Source organism: Triturus cristatus, chromosome 2_2, assembly GCF_964204655.1.
Source record: "Triturus cristatus chromosome 2_2, aTriCri1.1, whole genome shotgun sequence".
Taxonomy (NCBI): Eukaryota; Metazoa; Chordata; class Amphibia; order Caudata; family Salamandridae; genus Triturus; species Triturus cristatus.
The window spans coordinates 1,010,174,694-1,010,196,453 of NC_140582.1; the positions used below are offsets into that span (position 1 = coordinate 1,010,174,694).

The window sequence follows — 21,760 nt, forward strand, 5'->3', positions numbered from 1 at the left end:
AGACATGGTGTGAGTGCAACACATCCCAGTATCCAGTCTATGCATGTGTGCATGCCATGCAACCCAGAGCAGTGTGAGTATTCCCTACACAGTGGGTGGGTCTCCCTCCACAAGTTCACCTGCACCCACCTTTCTGTCCATTGGCAAACCCCCCTGACCAATGGCACACTAGGACCTGAGGGCAGGGATGGCAAGAAGTGTTCTAAGGAACAGTCTAGCACCATGGTGTAGTCAGTACACCATATCCGTTCGAAGATTAGGGCGCCGACTTGGTGCTGCGCTAAGGAGTCTAGGAATTGAAGTTACCCTGTGTTGGATGCATATGTACTGGCTATCGAAACCGGTGTCCCATCTAGAATCCTCTCCAGTATAGTGTATCTCCCCTCTGGGTCTATGCTCCATCGATGTAGTGTGAAAGGGACCCTCGGTGCCATCCATATCAGCGTGTCTCTTGCAAATGCTTAGAACCCTGTATTGAACAATTGGCCCCTCCAGTGTCTTCCAAGGTTTTCAAGGTCCACGGCCACTGCATGTGTCTCTTGCCAACGAATGACACGTACCCTTCATATACTCAAGAAGGCTCATGCTCTGCTTTGTTTCACCATGGTGCCCGGTCCAAGTAACTATATTATGTCTCTGGGCCATAACTGTGACTTATCTGGGAGGGGGATGATGGGTAGGAGGTCCAGCACTCGCCCGGTCAATGCTGGCTGTGTACTTAGTCATTGCGGAGTATAAGCAGTGAGGCGTGTGTCCTAAGTGAAAAACATGTTTTAGTATCAGATTGTAGATATTCCCAAACACCCCCTCAAGCCACTCAAAAACCTCCTCATGAGCGGCGAAAAAATGCTCTTTATTGTTAAACATAATACATAGCTTCACTGGATAGCGGAGACCTTATGGGAGTCACAGGGACCTGAGCACCTGTTTCACCACTGCATAGCTCTGGCACTTCTGTAGTGTAGTCGGGGATTATGTGCCCTTTATGGCTTTCAAAGTACCAGGGGCTGTGGGCACAGGCCATCTGCAGAATGTCATCTTGGTTCAGTGATTCAACAGCCTGGCAACTATGGGTCTTAGAGGGGTACTCAAAGGAGGCGGCTTGACTGGCACTGTGTGTCCTCTCCACAGTAAAGAACTATGATTGCGTATTCTGGAGTACAGTGGTGAGCAACCAATTTTCCAGAAACAGTTCTGCAGAGGGGTTTTCAACATGCTCTGGTAAGTGCACCACTCTCATGTTATTTCGGCAGCATCCTCTACCCTGCCCTGCAAAACTTTCAATTTGTAGCACAAGTCTTTCATCAGTGGCTGCAGTGTGGAAATTGTGGGGCACATTGTGGTCAGCGTGGATTCCGTACCCTCCACCCTCTCGGACAATTTCCAGTGGTCTGCTCACAGCAGGCCCAATGCTAAAGCGATTGTATACGTTTTCAGCTACAAGGATGCTTGGAAGTCCTGTATAGCCTATATAAGGCCCTGTAGCAGTAGCCCTCCACTTCACATGCCTCCGGAAGACCTCGGCCTAACCCCAGTACTGGGTGGCGTCAAGCGTAGCAGGCACCGAGGGCACTCGGGACCAGAGACCAGTGGGTCCTCAGGATAGGATACATGCGGCACAGGCCAGCTGTCAGCCAGGGGTAATCATATCTAGCAGGATGTATGGGGTACAGAGGGAGCAGCGCTCGCCAGTGCAGTGACGGCCAGCACTGATCTGGGGTGGTGAGGCGGGGGTGAGGAGGTAAGGAGGTATGATTGTGAAAAAAAAATGATTTACCTACTTCCTCGCCGCTCTGTCCCACGTCGCCTCTCTCAGGCCAGGAAGAAGTCAGGCTTCGCTGAGCCAATCACAACGCTGCAATGCAGCGTTGTGATTGGCTCCCCTAAACCAATCACAACGCTGTAATTCAGCGCTGTGATTGGTCCGAGCACTGTGGTTCGGAGCTCAGACGGGGAATAGGGGCCTGGGCATGTTCTCCATGCAGCCTGCATGGAGAACATGCTAAAGTGCGCATGACAGTTTGGCCGGCCGAGAGAGCTGGTAAAAGCACCATGCGCACTTTAGTGTGCCCACCACTCCTTCTCTGCTTTGTCAGCAGAGCAGTCCTTCCCTCATGCTGCCACTGCAATGAAGAATAAAATGATAATAACATCAAGTTATTATCATTTTATTTTTCCTTTCTTTTACTGCTGCACAGCAGCAGTGGGGCGATGTTCCTCCGCCTTAGCGGAGGAGCCGCCACTGCTCAAGTGCCCGCCAACTGTCCAAGGCAAGTCACGCCCCCCCAGTGGTCCCAGTTGTTGACTCTGATGACGAGAAGAGCCAATGCCAGTCTTGTTTCCTTGTCCTTCGTGTTGCACATGGAGAATAGTAAACAATATTTATGTAGACACTATTTCTGTGTATGATATTCTGACATACAATCAATAGGCAGTCGTGTTTTTCAGAGCAGAGGTATGCTCAGCATCCATTCAGGGTTCATGATTGAGTCATGGTTTGTGAACCCACCCCACCCCCCTTAAGAGTTATAGGGTGGTACAGAAGAACCAATGACGTATCATTCAACACAGGAACGCCTGTGTAGCAAGTATTCCACAGTTTGCTATTTAACTTACTGGTAGATAGCGTCACAAAAGTGCCAAAATGAACATGCTTAATAGCACTACATGGAACGTACATTTATCGTCTGAAATGGATTACCTGTCTGAGCCATTCCAGGCACATTCAAATTTGTCAAAAATGCAGTCATTTTCGTAGAGTGAACACAGCTTACTCCGAAGGTAATCGTGAACCTGTTGTGAGAACACAAATAGTAAACACACCCGCATTAGTATGCTTCACATTTAATATAAGGGAAGCAAGCAATGTTTTATCGCGTCCAGAAAATGCATCATTTGATGCTTTTAAAGCTTTCAAAGTTTGGGAGGCAACACATCATTAACACTGTGAATGTCGCTGTTCCTAATTTGAACTGGTCAGCATGTATACCCTACATATGAACAATGGGATGGCTTTGAATGTTTAGCCCTACTCTGACATAAACTTCAATCAGCCTCCTACACTTTTTAAATATTGTGCAGCTGTGATCTCAGATAGATGATCTGGGTGAATAAAGTTGTCTGAATAAAAGATGTGCACTCTAAATATCGACCTCAGAATATCGATGGGACACAGGTAGGTACGTCTATATTTTCTATACCTAAATCCATATATATGCCCACATATATATTCATGTACATAGATGTGGAATGGGAACAGTAAATATTGTCCTAAATATTCTTGTACCACGATATTCAGAGAGTCGATATTAAGTAGTAAAATTTGAATAAAAGTATTCAAGTTTGTCCTCTTTTAAGAGCACGTAGCTGTCTCTGAATATTGATGAGCCATAAAATATGTCCAGCTCTCATCTCCACATCACCTGACAACCTAAACATTTAAAACTTAGAAGCTTTCTTTTCCTAAATGAAACGTCACAGGTTGAATGACGTATATGTCTGACAGCAACACATAAAGAATCATGGTATACACCCATTCCTTAATACATAGTGGGTACCTCTTTTGGTTATTCTATAGAAGGACAAATGGCGGGACGTATGAACTACCTAGCAGATCCAATGTGTAAGCGCATGCAAAAAATGTCCTAATAAATTGTAGAAACTGTCAATGTGAACTGTGTTCTTGGCAGTATTTTCATGGCTTCTAAGTTTAAGTTGATTGTGCTTACTTATTAGAGAAATGGTTTCATGATTCATAACATTTTCAGCACACCTAGAGGTTCAAGGTGTGTGTGCAAAAACATGGCAGCTCTGGATGTTATTCCCAGATCCCAGAATTTGGGGATATGCATGCCCATAAGGCGCATAAGTAGTTTGAATCAAGGTAATGCCTATGTGCTACCTTACAAATCTCCTGTAATACCCGGTGCGAACCAGGCAATCCTTTATCAGTGTCCGGGTCTTGGGAGCTCCCAGGTTACGATAGCCTAATCTCTGACTGGGGTGGTAGTACATGACCCTTGCAATCTTGGTGGCTAAGGTGCATTACACACCCCTGTCCTATCTAACACTCACTAGCCTACATAGCCCTCTAGGCCTCAGAGCCTGAAGTGCTTCATGTTGGTGTACCAGGTGGTTCCCTTGGCTGGAGCTGTAGATTGTAATAAGATACAGCGAGGCAATAATGCAGCCTCTAGCCCAGCCGTTGCCTAGTTGATATGTCTCTGGAAGGTGGCAGAGACATTCTTCAGCCCGAACAGCATTGCTTTGCAGTGAAATTGGATTTGGCAATCTCTCTTTTACACCCTCAATGAGGGTGAGTTGCCAGGTATCAGAACTACCAGTTATCGGAAGTCAGACCAAAGGTCTGACAAACTGGACAACCCTTAACCAGTCAATGAGTTCATCAGCTTCTGATATTTTCTGTGTGTCAGCATTACTGACTGAGTTGAGTTCCTTGTAGCCTGCAAAGAACCGCAGCTGTGAGGGTCCACTTTGATGAGAAACCTTTGGTAACAAGACAAGCTAACTTGATCAAAAACTATTTGAATGTTTGAATGCTCAATAACTCTCAGGCTCAGCATTTTGGGCACTTCTTCATTTATGCTGGCCTTACTTGTCTGACCGACTGTAGATTTCATTTGTGACAGGCAGGTTGTCCCCAGTATCTATGTAGTGGGACACATCAGTTAGTAAGTCTTGGTGTCTGGGAAAACAAATCATGACCCTCAACTGGAGGCAGTCCCTCTGTTGTTTATCTGGCAGACTAAGAACCAGGGTTACTCCTTCTAATGACGTACCCGTCTCAGTCTGGGATAGTAGATCAGTTAGTCCCTCTTCTTATGTTGTCACCATAGACATACATTCTGTCAAAGTAGGGCCTAAGTCAATTGATGTGTAAACTGTCTAGACTTTCAAGAGCTGTGGGTAGGTCACCTCAGCAACCTTGTAGAGCACTCTCTACAGGAAGTCCAGAGGTACTTCCACAGTACTAAAACAAAAGATGAAGGGAGAGGAATACTTGCAAAAAGTCTAAACCACGAACAGTGCCTTGGGGTAGCATTCCAACCCACCGTTTCCCCTCCTTTGTGCCACTCAAAACCGAGACTCGCCTTACTAAATTCAGTGCAAATTCTGCTCCCCATGGGGACAGTCCAATCCAAAAACTGCAAGCTGATCATATAATTTCATCTGATGTTAAAACTTAAAGTACTGGATTAGTTTTCAACCAGAGTTTAAGTAATCATGGTTATGATTTCAAGTGTATAAAAGTACAAATGGTTCAGCTGACATATATTTCACTTGGGCACTTCAGTTTCTTGAACTGATATCTAATGTGAACTGACAGGCTGACTGGTAAGAACCATCTTGTCCGCCTGCCTCCCGAAAACACTACTGACTTTCCAATAAGACATAACATTTTTGATACAATATAATTGCCTCGAGAAAGGTCATAGGTTCAAAGTGTCTGAGCGAAGCACATGGTGTCAGAAAAATGTGAATTTCTTTACATTCACCTTCATATCCATGATTGCATTACTATCTTTGGATAAATAATAATAAAATACTTGGGGTTTTAATAGCACAGGAACTCTGTACTATTTCATTAAGAGTTTTCGCAGCTCCTGCAGTCTTAAACTTCACACAATTCACTGTTTAGAAGGGTTAATCCCATTGGCGCTTACAGAACCCGATTTCCTCAAAGTGCATGTCTTGCATCAATTGATCAATTACTATATGCCCTGTTTTAGTTTTTGGGGCAATTAAAACCATTCTTAGTCGAATTATTTGGCTTATGATTGAGAAATCAATTTTCCCGGTAGATATACAACAACTGACTGTTGTCTTCTTTTGTCTGTGTCTCGTCTTCACTTCAAGTAGGATACTCTCTATTCCTTTTTTAATAGAAATCTTCCTGGATTGGATCCTTTGCAGGTTACAATCCTGCAAGTTCAAGTAAGCCCTCCAGGATAATTACGTCATATAACTCAGTCATAGTTTCAATTTTATTTCATTTATTTACATTTCATTTGGCCAGAGGCCCTGAAATGTACAATATATAGCACATTTAGAAACTGTACACAATAAAAATCATTTCCATGTTACAAAAGACTTTGCCATTGTAAAAGCAATATCAAGAAAAGGTAGCCAACTTGTACCTGCTGCATCCCTATAATTAAACATTGTATATTTTAAGCACCACAGGGTGAAAGCAACACTGCGTGGGGAGAGAGGAGCAGCATTGACTGCAGGGAGCATCCAGGGGTTTCCAGTGAGGATTTTTAACTTCGCAGACAGCTGTGGTTGGGTGCAGTCCGGAGGCCACATCGTAGGGCGGATTCTTTACTTACTTAAGGAAGATCCATAGAGGGACTGCAATTACCAGCATGCAGTGGTCTGAACCTACAACGCAAGTTGCAGTATCCCTTTAAGAACTAAGGAGGAGCCCCAAGCAAGATTGCAGGAGTGGCCAAGAGACTACCTAAATGGCCACCAGGTGCGAGGCTCCAAACATCGTAACAGGCACTGATGAAAGCTGAACTGCTGAAACGCGTCTGCCCAATGTTACAAAAATTTGCGTTGTAACCTACCTTGGAATAAATCCTCTTACATGCGTCCTGGCTGTGTCAGACCCTTCTTCTTTTTGTTCAGAGTGGGGATTTGGACTTCATATTTGGCCGGTATTGCAGGCACTGGCTTTCTGACACGCCCTCTCGGTCTGGATGCACCGCGTTAGCCAGCAACTTGAATGGACTTCGTGTATGGTAACGCAAAACGCGGCGCCCCCTCGCGCAGGCTGAAGCACCACAGGGTGAAAGCAACACTGCGTGGGGAGAGAGGAGCAGCATTGACTGCAGGGAGCATCCAGGGGTTTCCAGTGAGGATTTTTAACTTCGCAGACAGCTGTGGTTGGGTGCAGTCCGGAGGCCACATCGTAGGGCGGATTCTTTACTTACTTAAGGAAGCTCCATAGAGGGACTGAGGTTCTGTAGCGATCCGAACCCGTGAATTCGGTATCGTAGTACTACACGATTTCGGTACCGTTGAACCGCAAATGATCCATTATATGCATGACAGTGTTTTCGCTACGCAACTAGCATGAATTCACTGAGAAATAGGGCATTCTGTTGTAAAGTCATGGCATCCATTTTAGTTACGGCATCCATTTTGTTTCTTGCCCTCACATAGTCAATGAACGGGCGATGACCCCGGCAGAGTCACCTTGTTAAGGACACGTAAGCTCAAGCCCCGAGAAAGGCTGACGCTACATGACTAGGCAGAATCAAGCTGCCTCCCCTGCCTGAGGCCAGTCCTGCTATACTGGTTCTCGTGTCCGTTGTTCTGACTGAAAGGCCGAAGACGGTAGCCATGCCCGTTTATGATCCATAAACACCTCTTATCCTACTTTTCAATCCTTTGCACCTGGCTCTGCTCCTCTCCTTCTGGGCTTTTACAATAGGGAGGTTACGATTTTTATGATGGGGAGGATCGGGTAAAGAATGGAAAACTGTCAAGGGAACCTGATCGAATACCGAAATCCTACGACTAATTATTGTTTGATGTCTTTTTACTGTTTGTTTGAGATACCGGGTCGGGCATGAGAAATATTCGTGTAATGTTGCCTAAAGACATTTTTCGTGTATTTAAAGCATAACCCACTTAATACAAATCGAACAGTCTCGTAGATTCTGCCTCTGTGTGGTTCCTATGACTTCTGTGTCCCTGCAGTAAATAAACCTTGGTCTCTGACGCCACCATCGAGAAGCCCGTGTCTCTGTTTATTTGTGCACCGAGACAGGAGGAACTCGGGGGTCTTTGGGTGTTGTTTCCCTGACACCTCTGGACTCTTAAAAGTCCAGAACCTCAGGACTGCAATTACCAGCATGCAGTGGTCTGAACCTACAACGCAAGTTGCAGTATCCCTTTAAGAACTAAGGAGGAGCCCCAAGCAAGATTGCAGGAGTGGCCAAGAGACTACCTAAATGGCCACCAGGTGCGAGGCTCCAAACATCGTAACAGGCACTGATGAAAGCTGAACTGCTGAAACGCGTCTGCCCTATGTTACAAAAATTTGCGTTGTAACCTACCTTGGAATAAATCCTCTTACATGCGTCCTGGCTGTGTCAGACCCTTCTTCTTTTTGTTCAGAGTGGGGATTTGGACTTTATATTTTAATACTATTGGACATAAATATCACCATCCTAATGATAATGATCAAAAACAATCCAGTACAAGTTGCAAACTTGTGCATCTCCTTTGTAAAATATAAGTACAATTTCCCTTATTACACTTTCACATGACATCAAAACTCACAATAGATCGACCTGGGTGAATTAATGTTTTAAGGCACCTGGCAAAAAGGCTGAAACATATTTAGTTAGTATAAGTAGTTATTGAAAGATTTAGGAGAAAAGGTGGATTGCCAGTTGTTTTTTAATAAAAGATGAGAATACAGTTGAGTCTGGCACCTTAAGGAAGGGCATTAAAAAAACTGAATATCAAGATGTACAACTTCTGCCATTGATAGCGGAGTGTGCGAAATCCAGTTTGGGACGTCACAGGGCAATCAGAAGTTACTGGGCCCAGTTGTGTCAATAGGGCCATTCACTTTTTGGGGCCATTCGCTTCTTGGGTCCTGACGCCACCTTATAGTGGATTGTCAAACATGGGACCAAGAACTCCTCCCAGCACTTGACTCTCGGGTCATGAGGCAGAGCAGTGTGAGGCTGGCCCCTGGAGGTGTGTGGGGTAGAAATTGTCGGGTCAGTGATTTTTCTGTAAAAACTTGAATGCACACAGAACTGAATACTACACCCAAAATAACGAAGATTTCAAAGATTTCAAGATGGATAACAAATTGGAACCCCTTCTATGGGGGCCTTGTAACATAACCAAGGTGCACGTCTCATGCATAAGAAATGTCATGGGGGAAACCAACCCTAGCAATATAGTCTGTTCCCATTGTCTGCGAAGAACTATGTGAAAATATGAACATCAGTGGCCCGTCCCTAAAAGCCAGACATAGCCCTACACAGGCCTATTACATCACATATGCATTTTCATCACAAACATGGTTAGACCAATTGACTTTGTTAAGTTCTTCTCAATTCAAAAAGGAAAGACCTATAGCTTATAACAATACATTTCATCTTTACTGAAACACACCTTCTGGCTTTAACATAAACAAGAACCTTTAAGAATAAGCCCTGCACCAAAGAGGTAACACCACAATCAACTAGACCTAAAAGCAATAGGCGTACATATACATTCACAGATATATCTCTCCAGTAACAACATTATTAATTCTGGTCAGACCAAAAGTACCTATTTATATGCGTAGAATAAAAAGGTTCCATGTGCTCGCTTTTTCGGCAGAGGACCATACTCATTAGCCAGACACAAAACATTGCTCCTGGATCTGTGAACCCTCTGAAGCGCCAACTCTCTTATTTTCCTGGTTGCTGAGGAATCAGGGCAATTTTAGTAAAGAGAACGACATGCGCACTACTGCCCATTGATATGCGTTCTTCTCTCATGATTTCTTAACTTTTGATTTTTTTGAGCGTGCGGGGTGCCCAACACTTGTATTTTGCAAGGCAGGTGCCCTTGCCCACCTTTATGCCATGTTCATAGGGACCGCACTGCAGTTCCAGGGACTGCACGGGTTTGCCAGCTTTCTCCACTGCCCAAAACTTGATTCCTCTGTACAGGAAGGGATGTCACTGTTCCTCCTTCCTCTGCACGTTACTTCAGGCATGGCTTGGGCATTGAGCAATGCAGTTCCTGTCAACAATATTATACCGCACATTGAAATCCGATTTATAATCTGTGTCTCTTTGCTCATTCGATGTATGGATATCTGGTACACTTCTTGATCTGTTCTTAAACTTTGTTATTTTTATACATATACTTTTTTTAACTGGTCTTATTGTATAATGATTTTTAACCTCTTGAGTGTTTACAGCTGTGTGTCATATTTTCTATGTACTTTTATGGTCTATTGTCTTATAGATCGAATAAAGTTGAATTGATTGATTGATTGAGCAATGTTGATAGTGGCCTGGGGAAAACCCCTCATATGCAATGTTAGTTAGGCCCCAGGACTCCACTGGGTGGGGCTCCTTCATCTCTTAGGGGACAGTATAAAGCATGTATATGGGACTGCGTGGCGGTTCCATTTTGTTTCAGAAGAGGATGTCACAAATCCTAGATTGAAAATACTACATCTGAGCAGTGTCTGCTGGAGAATTGTTCTTGGAATTTGTGGCAGTTCGCCCCTGGATGCGGACTCCAGTCACCAGTGTCACCCTCCTAGGGCCTCCTGACCACCAGAATTTCAGATGAGGAATTCTTGCATCCTCGGGGTAGCCTCTGGGACTATCGCTCATACTCCTTAGCAGGAGCTTAACTGGAGGGGCTTAGACTTGCCTTCCTGTCCAGCCCAGGTATTCTCCTCACCTAGGGTCATCGTTACATCTCCATAGTCCTCCACTACAGAACGCTCTCCTTGTCTGCACTGTCCAGACATCCACTTACAGGATGACTGTGCACAACAACAAACGTCTGCAACACCTACCCTTCAGGCACCATAACAGGACTAGTTCAATGGAAGGCCATGAGCCCCACTCCATTATGGTCTCCAGCAAGACCGTACTTCACTGGGCCTGGGAGAGATTCAGGGAGACAATGTGACCAGCCTTGGAGACAGTTAACAAAAGTCCATGGTATAAGTCATTAGTGGGTGCACCCCCAGGGTGCTAACTGGGATTACGTTGATGCACTGGTCCTCTCTCTGTTCATCTAGGTTCCTTCTCAACTTCCTGAGCCTTCGCTGTTACTTAAGACAGAGACTTAAATTATCAGTATTGTACATTCAAAAAACAGATAAATGAATAGATGGTCGCAGGTCTTGCGTGGTGACTTTAGTCACTTTGCTTTATTATATTTTCTAAAAAGGATGCAGCGAAGGTGTTTCACCTTAAAAAAGGTACGCATAAAGATCAAGAGGGTTTGTGAATAGGAACCCCTCACTTGACAATCGACAATCCACACCCTAGTGGGTATTTACCCTCATTTGTCAATAGAAGTGACTTGCGTTTTTGTTTATTATGGGATTGTGACCATTTACGCATGGGTGAAATTTTGCTTACGTTCTGAGAGAAGACCATTCGGTTTCAGTTTTGATTCACGAACTGACCAGTGAAAGATTAATAATGATTATTGATTTTGGATCATTTTAGATTATTGCATGGCTGAATGCACTTAGAAGAGATGTTCATCTGGAGTGGTTAAGATTTCATCCCCTGGGGAAGCCTTTCTTAAGGTGAAATGCGTTGGCTGCGTCCTTTTGAGAACATTTAATAAAGCAAAGTGATTAAAGTCACCAACCAAGACCTGGGGCCATCTATTCATGTATTTGTTTTTTTAATTTACAATACTGCTTATTTGTTTGTAGTTGCCTCTCTACTTGTATTTAATCTATGTTTATGTTTGGTCAATAAAATGCTGACCATTGAGGTGTGCAACTTGTATCTACAGTACATTATATGTGATGATTTCAGGTAGTGCGGCTTTATAATCCATGGCTGCTTCCTTGTGCCTTGTCCGGAGTAATTCACTCATTGTTTCTGGAATGGAGAGGAGATTTCCCTTGGATCACTGGGAAGCATGGCTTACTATGGTCTTGTATGTAATGAGGGTGTGGTTTATCCTGGTCATACATGTGGTGGTATGGTTTACACTGATTTGCAGGTGTGGTTTATCCTGCTTCTGCATGTGATAGTGAGTTTAGTTTACCCAGGTTTGCATATGCTAGTGTGCGTGGTTTATCATTGCGATTTGTCCTGTTTGTTATGATGTTTGGATTATGGTGTCCCTATGGTGACTTGGGTATTGTTCTTAGTGGTCCTGTATGTGGTATGGGGTGTGTTGTACCTTGGTCCATCTTGGGGATGGGGTTTGACCTACTCTGCTCCTACTTGTTGCTTAACTGCATTCTGCATATGAACAATATGTAGTCTTGTATATGGTGGGGGAGTGTTTTTCCTTGGTGAGATGTGTGGGACGTTGTGTGGTTTATCCTGATGATTTACTACAATACACCTTAGAAGGTGGGTTCAGGGCGAGGTTGTGGTTGGAAGCCTGGTGCATGTTTTACATGAGGCAGCGTGCTAGAGAATTATCTGAGGACATGACAGATGGCCTGTTCATACTATTATAAGATATTGTTTGTGGGTCAAACGTGCGGTGTGGAGGATCCTTCTCTTGATGATTCTGTGACATATCGAGTTGAGGGGTTGAGTAAGAACAATAGTTGTGGTGTGACTGTTTATTTTCCCATCATCCTCCTTACGGATTCAGCGTGGGGTAGGAGGGCTTCCTCTGTTATTCTATTGAACACTTGCTTTCCGGAGTGGACTGGTGTGTGTCATGCAGACAGGCAGGATTTGGTTTTGTTTGCAAGGGTTTTTCCACTACATGTCTGTATTGAAGGTTAGTTCTCATTAGGTCACATTGGCTTGTTTACTAGTGTTGACCTGCCTTGTGAATGGCTAGTGCCATGTGATGTATGGTTGTGTCTGGAAAGAAGAAGTGCGGTGTCTTTGTTCTCTATGAATGGATGTTTGCTGTTATTGTATTTGTTATGAACAGGAAGAGGTGTATTGTGATTTACAAGTTATTCCATTCGTGTTGCTATAATATAAAGGGTGTGAGATGTGTTTCATAAGTTAGTGCTATGTCTCAGTCATGAAAGTTTTATGTATGTCTCAGGAACTGGGCAGAGTGAAGCTGCTGATTCAGGATCCAAACTATACTGATGAACTTATTTACCATCTTGTAAATGGAATATGTCACTGGCGCCTCGCACAGCAGGCTCCATTCTTAGTGTGTAACACAAAACATACTTGATTTTATTCTGATGGCAAGAATTGTCTGCCTTATTGCTTTTTTGCTTTAGACTTAGTAAAGTGTACTCAGTGCTGTTTGGAAGGAACAGATTCAGCTCCGCTTAATGCTAGCTTTTAGTAATCTTTCACTGAGCCAGATTTTAGGGTTAGTATATTGCGTTTGATAGGTAATATATTTAGGGGTTAATTTAGGGTTTAACAGACTAGGAGTTATGCTGTAAATTGCCTGGCTCCTGCCCCAGTTACCACGCAATTTCTCCTACCCGTTTTAGATTTGGGGTACTGCGGATTGTGAGAGTGGCGCCGCTGACGCACATGCATTGGTGGTGGCCCATCTTCCACCGGCCGCCACGTGTGAGGCTGGCTTTGCTTAGGGCCTGGCTCTCAAAGCACATTTCTCTACTATGGCCACCACTAGGGCTTGAAGGACCTGGGCAAAGAAAACCATGAATGGCCGTCCACACATGGCAAAAACCCCTGCGCATCAGGACCATCCTTTTTTTGTTTCTTCAGAAAAAACAAACTGTTTTGGTGGTTTGTTTCTGAGAAATAAAGAAAAGAAGAGTGGGCTTCTGCAACACAGCAACCCACCCGGCATTCAGTTGGATGTGCGCCTGTTGGACAGGTGGGAGCACCTTCAACAAAATAACCCCAGCTGTCAAGACAGGGATCTATAAACTCGACAAGTGGTCCTCGCCTAGTATGCAAGACCTCCGCGGAACCTGGGCATCCTTTATACTCCAAATGAGCCCCAGGGTCTGTTTGGGATTGCTTATATTGCCTTGGGTTTATTGTACACGCTTCTGCATATGCAATAGTGTGGAAACTGCTCCCTCCCCACCCTTGTGATTAACGTAAACATTTCTTTGGTCTGTGCCTCCAATGTTTTTTATTGGGTCTTTTACTATGTATGTAGTTTAAAAATGCTTTAAACGAATTTCAACTAATTTAACATAATGCTAGAACAAGTATTTTTTTTAAATAATTACACACAATTTACAACAATATAAATTGTCCAACTAATATGCAGTTCTGTCTTTTAAAAAAAGATTTAGAAAAATTCCGAAGTACAAGAAATCAAAGAATATTTATATATATTAAATAGTAAACATATTTCAGACATTTTTGAAAACTATTTTGCCAAAAAGTCTAACATTGGACAGGCCCCGTCTCCCTCTTCTGTTTGCAGCTCAGCCTGTGCTCCACACACCCTACTATTCGCAACAACCTTCCCCATTTGCCTATCAGTGTTTGAAGGGTGCCCTGCAATGATGGTGAGCAATACTAGGGTAATAAATGCACATATGTAAAAGGTTCACAGTATTCTTAGAAATACTGTCCCAGCATTCAATATAAGAGACAAACACGCACCTGGTATATTTCTATGGGCTTACTTTCCATGTTCAGATCCCATACTTTGACAGTGAGGTAATCTCTTGTTAGCATATAGCGCCCACTATGACTGAATTTGACATCTGAAACTGATGAGATGATTTCGGAAAAAAAAGATCTATTGCCAGGGTCTTCCGGTTCTTCAAAAACTGTTAAAAATATAAAGAGGGAAACAAACAGCATTACAAAAGAATCCTCATACTTATATTGTATCGGTAATATGCAGCGGGAGTTTACAGAGCTCTTAATACCCCATGAGAAACACTGTCTAGGGGAATGACTGTGACTCTCCCAGAAAAACTGTAAAATCTTGAAGAAAATGTGGATTGTCTGGAACTGCAGAAGAGGGGAATTCATTTAATTTTCAAGTTAATAACACCAGCTTATATTAAGAGCCACAAACATGTCCTTTTACATGTAAGCAATGTATAACAATCTGTTCTCAGTTATTCACTTAGACTGGATAAGCCAAGTTAGGGACAACTACAAGTGAGATTGTGTGTACAGAGATTCATAACACATTAAGGGACTGATTGCGACTTTGGCGGAGCAGCGCTGGGTCCGCCCCGCCGCAAGGCCAAGCCGTGGTCAGACCGTCTGCCAGATTAGGAGTGTCCTCCTGTCGTGTGGGCTGGTTTTTGGCATTCCCACGGCGGTGCCTCAGAAAATGGGTACCACAATGGGAACGCCAAAAACAGTTTGTGAACTTTAATAGCATGTGCTGCTTCTGGCTGGAAATATAGCAGCATTTATTGGTATATCTAAAATAAACAACAGAGGATATACCCAATACCATGCTCAAAGGAACTTATCAACAGAAATAAAACAAAACCGAACACAGCACGACTGACCTTGCAATAATGCAGCACAAAATCACAATAGCTTAAAAACAACAGAACATCACCACGAAAACATGGCAGACAATAAATATGCATAAACATTCTTGTCACACCCCCAGAAACCTGCTTTCATAATACAGTGGTAAAAGGTATTTTTACTAAGTACTGTCTCACAGAGAACATGAAATAGTGCCAGATAATAACGTTTTGTGATCAGACGCCTGGTCTTATGGCTGCACATAACGGTGGGAGCGCGGTGCTCATACAAACCTTCCGGAGTGCGCCAACACTAGTGTTTCCGGATTGGTTAGGAACATTATGATCTACTGGAGTAAATGAATGACAGAGAGGCGGTGGTGTGCAATGGCAGGGTCTGGTGTGAGTGACAGCACCTGTTCATTGGTTATTTGCCATAACTACTGTGACTGTGGCTAGATGAAGTGAGAAAGTTCCATACGTCTCAAGGTGAGAATCCGAGGAGCAGTCAAGCAGGGCATGTATGTGGGGGCTGGATTCGTTGTTGACATAGCTATGTATAAGAACACTATAGCAGGATTAACATTATTTAACCCCTTCAGCGCGGCGCGGATTACCGCGCCATGCTGAAGGTTCGTTGCGCGGGCGGGGCCGTGACAGAGCGGTTCCGTCATACGCACAGCGCGACCGATGCGCATGATGGAACCGCTCCGTCATGCGCATCTAAAGGGTTAAAATAAATCACGCAGCACGCCGTGCTATTTATAAAAAACTTACAGAGATGCCATTTCCCAGGTTGTCATCTGTGGTCTGAAGACCCCTACTAGTTTTTTGGGTTGCAGATTTGATGGGGATTCTGAGATATGAGAAGCCCATTTCACTTCCCTTTTTCTTAACCGGTTTCATTACCAGGGGACAGGAGAACTGCTGGTTGTCTTTAAAGGCTTAGCAGTTGCATTTATTCCCAGTCATCGATTGCCTATAAAGATGGTGGGAACTGGGAAAACAAATTGAGATATCCCGAGAGGCTTTCTACCAGAGAACCGGACAACGCAGAAAAGCAGAACCAAGTCCTTCAAGTCATACCAGTAATGCCCACACGCTTCTGCTGGAAGAGATCCTTCCCCACACTGTCCTTATAAACTGTCCAGGGACAAGCAGTCAAACTACAGCAGATTGCAAAGTGATGCTGGGCACATATGGTTGCAGAGACATTTGGATGGGTCACGCGTATTAAATTCTGGAGGTATCAGTGGATTGCAATGCATGCATTTGCTGTAACACCACTCTTGAAGTCAAGCTGTAATACCTTAAGGCTTATGATTATTGAACTCAAGTCAGTAAGGGTGTCCATAATCAAAGTTAAGGCCGCGCTCCAAGTACTCTCTTCCCTCTTCGTTGCCACGTAAGTGCCGCACCGTGTACTTGCTATGTTCAGTTCGCTCATATTCTTTTTGTGACAGTGACTGTATTGATTATAATCTACTAATGTGTGCGATACACCACTGACTGTAATGGCAATTTAATATTTGTATTTAATGTATTGCTTTAATATAATGACAAATGCAGTTTTAAAATAGTAGAATACGTCTACAAGAAAACAAATATATACCAGAAGTTCTGCATACAATTTCTCTCTAATTTTAATCGCTCTCTAAAAAAGGCAGCCAGTCAGGCAGATGTGCAATTATCCTGTCACTTTTTCAATGGAAGTCTGATGAGCAGGAGGCAATTACCATCTTTCAGACTACCACACTAGCTGTCCAAATGACACAAAAAATGGCAAGAATTGAAACCCAATAATTATTATGTTCTTTGTTGTAGAAAAAAGAAGGGAATCTCAATATGCATTTTGCTATAGAATTTGCCTCTGATGTTATTCCCATATTTCGTACTTTCTAGCTTCTGGAAGTTATTATTTCAAAAGATAAACATGTTTTTATTCCATCATGTAGAGTGGCACACCTGGAGCATTCGTTCTCCCCATTATCTATTCTATTTAGCAAACCACTCAGAATAAAGTCAACAATAGCTCCAGATAATGTAGCAAGGATCATGCCTAAATTTCACCCATGGATTTTCCGCTCAACAGATTTAAAAAAACAAACATGGAATATTTGCTTTTTTGTTATTTGGTGTAAATCTGTTCAGTAGTTGTTGAGAAATTTAAGGAAATCCAAATTTGTATATCTGCAATCGCAGCTAATTCGCAAGTAATAATGAGCTTGTGCAGGGAAATGCAGAGATCTGATTGGCTGCCAACACTTCAGCCAGGAAGTGTTGGCAGCCACTCTGGGACTTGGCTTCACAAAACAACTGAAAAAAAGAATAGGGAGCAGGGTAGGAATACCCTGACCCCCAAGCCTTGGTCTTGGGTTCCACCATGGCATAAAAGCATTTTTTTAAAATTCATGATGATTTTCGCGAAATATTTGCGAATATCGCCATGCATTTTTTTTAAAACACATCCTTCCTTGCCAGCCCCGTCCACAGCAGGACAACGGCAGAGCTCCTCCACTTCTTCACTGGCAAATCCCTGGACAAGGGGGAGTGTGCCATGGGTTGGCCCCTCTTACCTCTGACTGCGCATGTCGCGGTTCCCCTTTCAAAGAAGGGGGGCTCAGAATGAGCCCACAACTCTCATTGAACATTCAGCAACCTGGCAAGTGCTCCACATGCGCTGCTTTGAACTAAAGGGAAAAGATACAGCACCCACCACATGCTGGGTGGCAATTTTGGGAAAGAACAGTTCAGTCTTTTCTCCGGCTCCAGGCAGGAGCAGCAATTGCAGGCAGTCCTACAACAAACACATCAGGAGAAGTGCTCCTGTTTTCAAACACACAATTTAAAACCCACATTCACTAAAAGGTGTGTTAATAAATTCAGAAAGCCTAAACTCCATTTTCTATCTTGTCCCAATGCAAAGTTACACAAATAAAAAGGTTGCAGTGCCGCTCCAATGATAGCCTACGGGACAGACAGCCTTTCAATAGTGAAAAATAAAATACACAATATTATACTATCAGGACATGTCACACACACCAGTACATGCCCTACCTTTCACATATACTGCACTCTGCCCACGGGGTACCTTGGGCCTACCTTAGGGGTGCCTTATATGTAAGAAAATGGAAGGTTTTTGCCAGGTCAACATGGCAGTTTAAAACTGTGTGCGCAGACACTACAATGGTAGGTCTGAGACGCATTTACAGAACAACCAGTGCTGCAAGCCCACTAGGAGCATTTGATTTACAGGCCCTGGCACACATTATGCACTTTACTAGGGACTTACTAGTAAATCAAATATGCCTATCAAATTCCCAGTTTACACAGAGAGCATATGCACTTTAGCACAAATCATCAGTGGTAAAGTACCCAGAATCCTATAGCCATCAAAAACAGAGTCAAAAAAATAGGAGGCAAAAAGTTTGGTGATAAACCTAAAAAAGGAGCCAGATCTAACAATCACTTTTAAAAGGTATACCAAGTTTTAGTCAATAACAATCAATGGATGTGTTTCTTTATCACAAAGTACCTTAGATGCATCAAAAATCAAAGACTAAGCAGGCGCAGGAGAGATTTGATTAGATTAGATTAGAATACTTGTAGAGCGCATGGCTGCCTCGGCAAAGAGTCGTCCCAACGCTGGAGCAGGACTAAGCAGGGAGCAAACCAAGAGTTAGAGCTGAAGAAAGAGCCAGGTCTTCACAAGTCGTCTGAAGGCCTGGTGATCAGGATTGCTGCGAATGTGTAGTGGAAGGGAGTTCCATAGGGCGGGGATCAGACGTCTAAAAGAGCGGCCGCCAGATCTGGTCCTACGTATGCGTGGAATTCGTGCAAGAAGCAAATTGGCCGAGTGCAGTGCTCGCGGTGGGGAGTATAGGGTGCACAGATCAGCAAGAATGTCTGGGCCGATCCCTGTCAATATCTTGTGCGTGATACAGAGCGCCTTGAAATGAACACGGTGTTCGAGGGCAGCCAATACAAGCGGTGGAGGAGATTTGAAGCATGGCTGTACTTGGGGAGGGCAAATTACAGTAGTCCAATCGGGCTAGTATGGAAGCTTGAATAATCAACTGGCGCATTTGGGCGTCAAATAGACCAAGATTCGGTTTGAGGCCACGTAGTAGTCCAAAACACTTGCCGGTAGCAAACACACGAGAAGCAAAAGTGCAAATAACGTGCAGGTAGGCTAGATAGCTTTTTTTCTTTTAAAAAATGGTGCAGTTGGCAGCAATTGTGGGTGCAATTATTAAAAGAGGGGAGGTGCTGGAAAAGCAAAGCGATGCGTTTGTTCCTTACTGGCAGGGGAGGTGATGCATCAGTTCCATACTGGCAGAGGAGGTGATGCATTGGTTCCTTACTGGCAGGGAAGGTGATGGGTCAGTTCCTTACTGGCAGAGAAGGTGATGCATCGGTTTCCAGACACGCGGCCTCGGTTCCTTACTGCCGTGCGGAGTCGATGAAGAATCGGCGCCCAGGAAAGATGCATCAAAAATCCAGTTGCGCTGTGTCGATGCATCGACACAGCAGCGAAACAGGTGCTGTGTCGATTTCACAGTTGCAAAGCAGGTGCTATGTCGTAGTCCGTGTCACCTGCTTTGACATCAGTGACAAGGGGCTCGAAATGTACGCTGCGGCGATTCATCTATTGTATTGTGATGGCAAGCTGGGGCCTGCGGTGAAAGCTGTGGTCAATGTGTCAAGTGGAAACCAGGCTTACGGGGCAGGCAGCGATGATGCATCAATCTTTTACAGTGGTGCGTCGATAAAACAGACGCTGAGAGTTGATGCGTGGATTTGCTCAAAATCACAATCCAGTGGCCCAGGACCTGGATTTGGCACCACTTGGCAAGTCAGGACTCTCAGTAGAGGATCCCAGGCACCGGCAGGTGAAGTCTTTGATGGCCCTGAGACTTCTTAACAGGAGGGAAGCTCAATTCAAGCCCTTGAAGAACCATAGAAGCAGAATGTAAAAAGCAAAGTCCAGTCTTTTCACTCCCAGGACAGAAGCAGCAAGAAGCAGGCCAGCACAGCAAAGAAAATAGAAAATCGGCAGTCCATTCTGACAGCTTCTCCAGCTCTTCTTCCCAGCAGAATGTCCTCAGTCTAAAAGTGTTCTAATTTTGGGGTGTCAGAGGTCTAGCACTTATACCCCTTTCTGCCTTCGAAGTAGGCAACCTTCAAAGGAAAGTCTTTGTAGTGCAGAGCAGCCGCGGTCCGTGCAGGTGAGTGGGGAATTCGTGGGACGATGCCGAGGGAAAATTAATTATTTATTGAATTTTCCCTCTGCATCGTCCCTCGAAATCCCCCGTTAAAACCGGCCCGCTTAGCAAGTAGCATTTTCAAACAATCAATCTAAAAAACAACTTTACCAAAAGATGTATTTTTAAATTGGGAGTTCAGAGACCTCAAACTCTAAATCTCTATCTGCTCCCAATGGGAAATTAAACTTAAAAGCTATTTTATGGAAATTCCCATGTTACTATATGGGAGAGATAGTCCTTACAATCGTGAAAAATGAAATTAGCAGTATTTCACTATTAGGACATGTAAAACACACCAGTACACATCATACATTTATTTCAAAGTGTATTTACACTGCACCCTGCCCATCGGGCTGCCTTGTGCCTACCTTAGGGGTGACTTATATGTAGTGAAAGGGAAGGTTTGGGCCTGGCAAGTGGGTGCACATGCCAGGTCGAAATGGTAGTTTCAAACTGCACTCACAGACACTGCAGTGGCAGGCCTGAGACATGTTTGCAAGGCTACTTATGCGGGTGGCACAATCAGTGCTGCAGGCCCACTAGTAGCATTTGATTTACAGGCCCTGGGCACATCTTGTGCACTTTACTAGGGACTTAGTAGTAAAGCAAATATGCCAATCATGGATTGATACAAGAAACTCCACATTCACTCTGAATAGATTAGACAATACACATTTTCTATGATAATCTGCACACCCAATGTGCTTCCTTACTGCTTACATCGCCTCAAAATGAAAGCATACACATATTCATGGGTAGGATATTCATGCGGGGAAGTGCTTGCTTTCTTACAGGAATATGAAATTGTAAGACAGTGCAGCACACTTTGTTAAATTGGAGAGCCCACTCTCCTTAGGTGCAAATACCAGGATCAAGACGTTTGAAGGCAGGAGTTCTAAAATTGGGTCTTGGAGACAAACAAAACATTTTGCGGAGGAGGTTGGCGACCATTAATGTATCCACCCTCCATTTCATAATGAACAGCTACAAAAGAAGCTTATATTTTACCTCTTAGGTAGGACAATAACACAAGTTATAGACATAATTCCGAATACCACCCAGTGTTGTTTTCCTTCATTGTGAAACTTACCATTTCAAAGGAAGATTAATTCCCTCTATATACATCTAAGAGAATGTCCCTTCCAGATACTGCAACTGAAAGGTAGACTCTTTAATATGAAGCTCCTTTTACAGGCCAGCAAACATCTTTCATTTCTGAAAGGTCGGTATTAATTAGGGAATCCAGCAGGGACATTCTGACATGGCCATGTTCATGCCTGGATGCAGTTTGCCTCAGGCGACAGGAAATCTATATTCAGTGAAGGTCTGCAGGATGTCTAGATAAACTCTTTGTCAACGAGGAGGATCACTCATCAAG

The 21,760-nt window shown here is 43.8% G+C and overlaps 1 protein-coding gene across 2 annotated transcripts in view; it reads right to left on the minus strand.

Moving 5' to 3' along the window:
* PPP2R2C (protein phosphatase 2 regulatory subunit Bgamma) overlaps positions 1 to 21,760 on the minus strand; it is a 577,160-nt gene that overhangs the window by 73,222 nt on the left and 482,178 nt on the right. For both annotated transcript variants that reach the window (XM_085642445.1, XM_085642444.1), the window contains 2 exons: positions 14,280 to 14,449; positions 2,702 to 2,793 (listed from right to left, as the gene is read on the minus strand). In XM_085642445.1, coding sequence (XP_085498571.1) covers positions 2,702 to 2,793; positions 14,280 to 14,449 — 262 coding nt within the window. The remainder of the gene's footprint in view (positions 1 to 2,701; positions 2,794 to 14,279; positions 14,450 to 21,760) is intronic.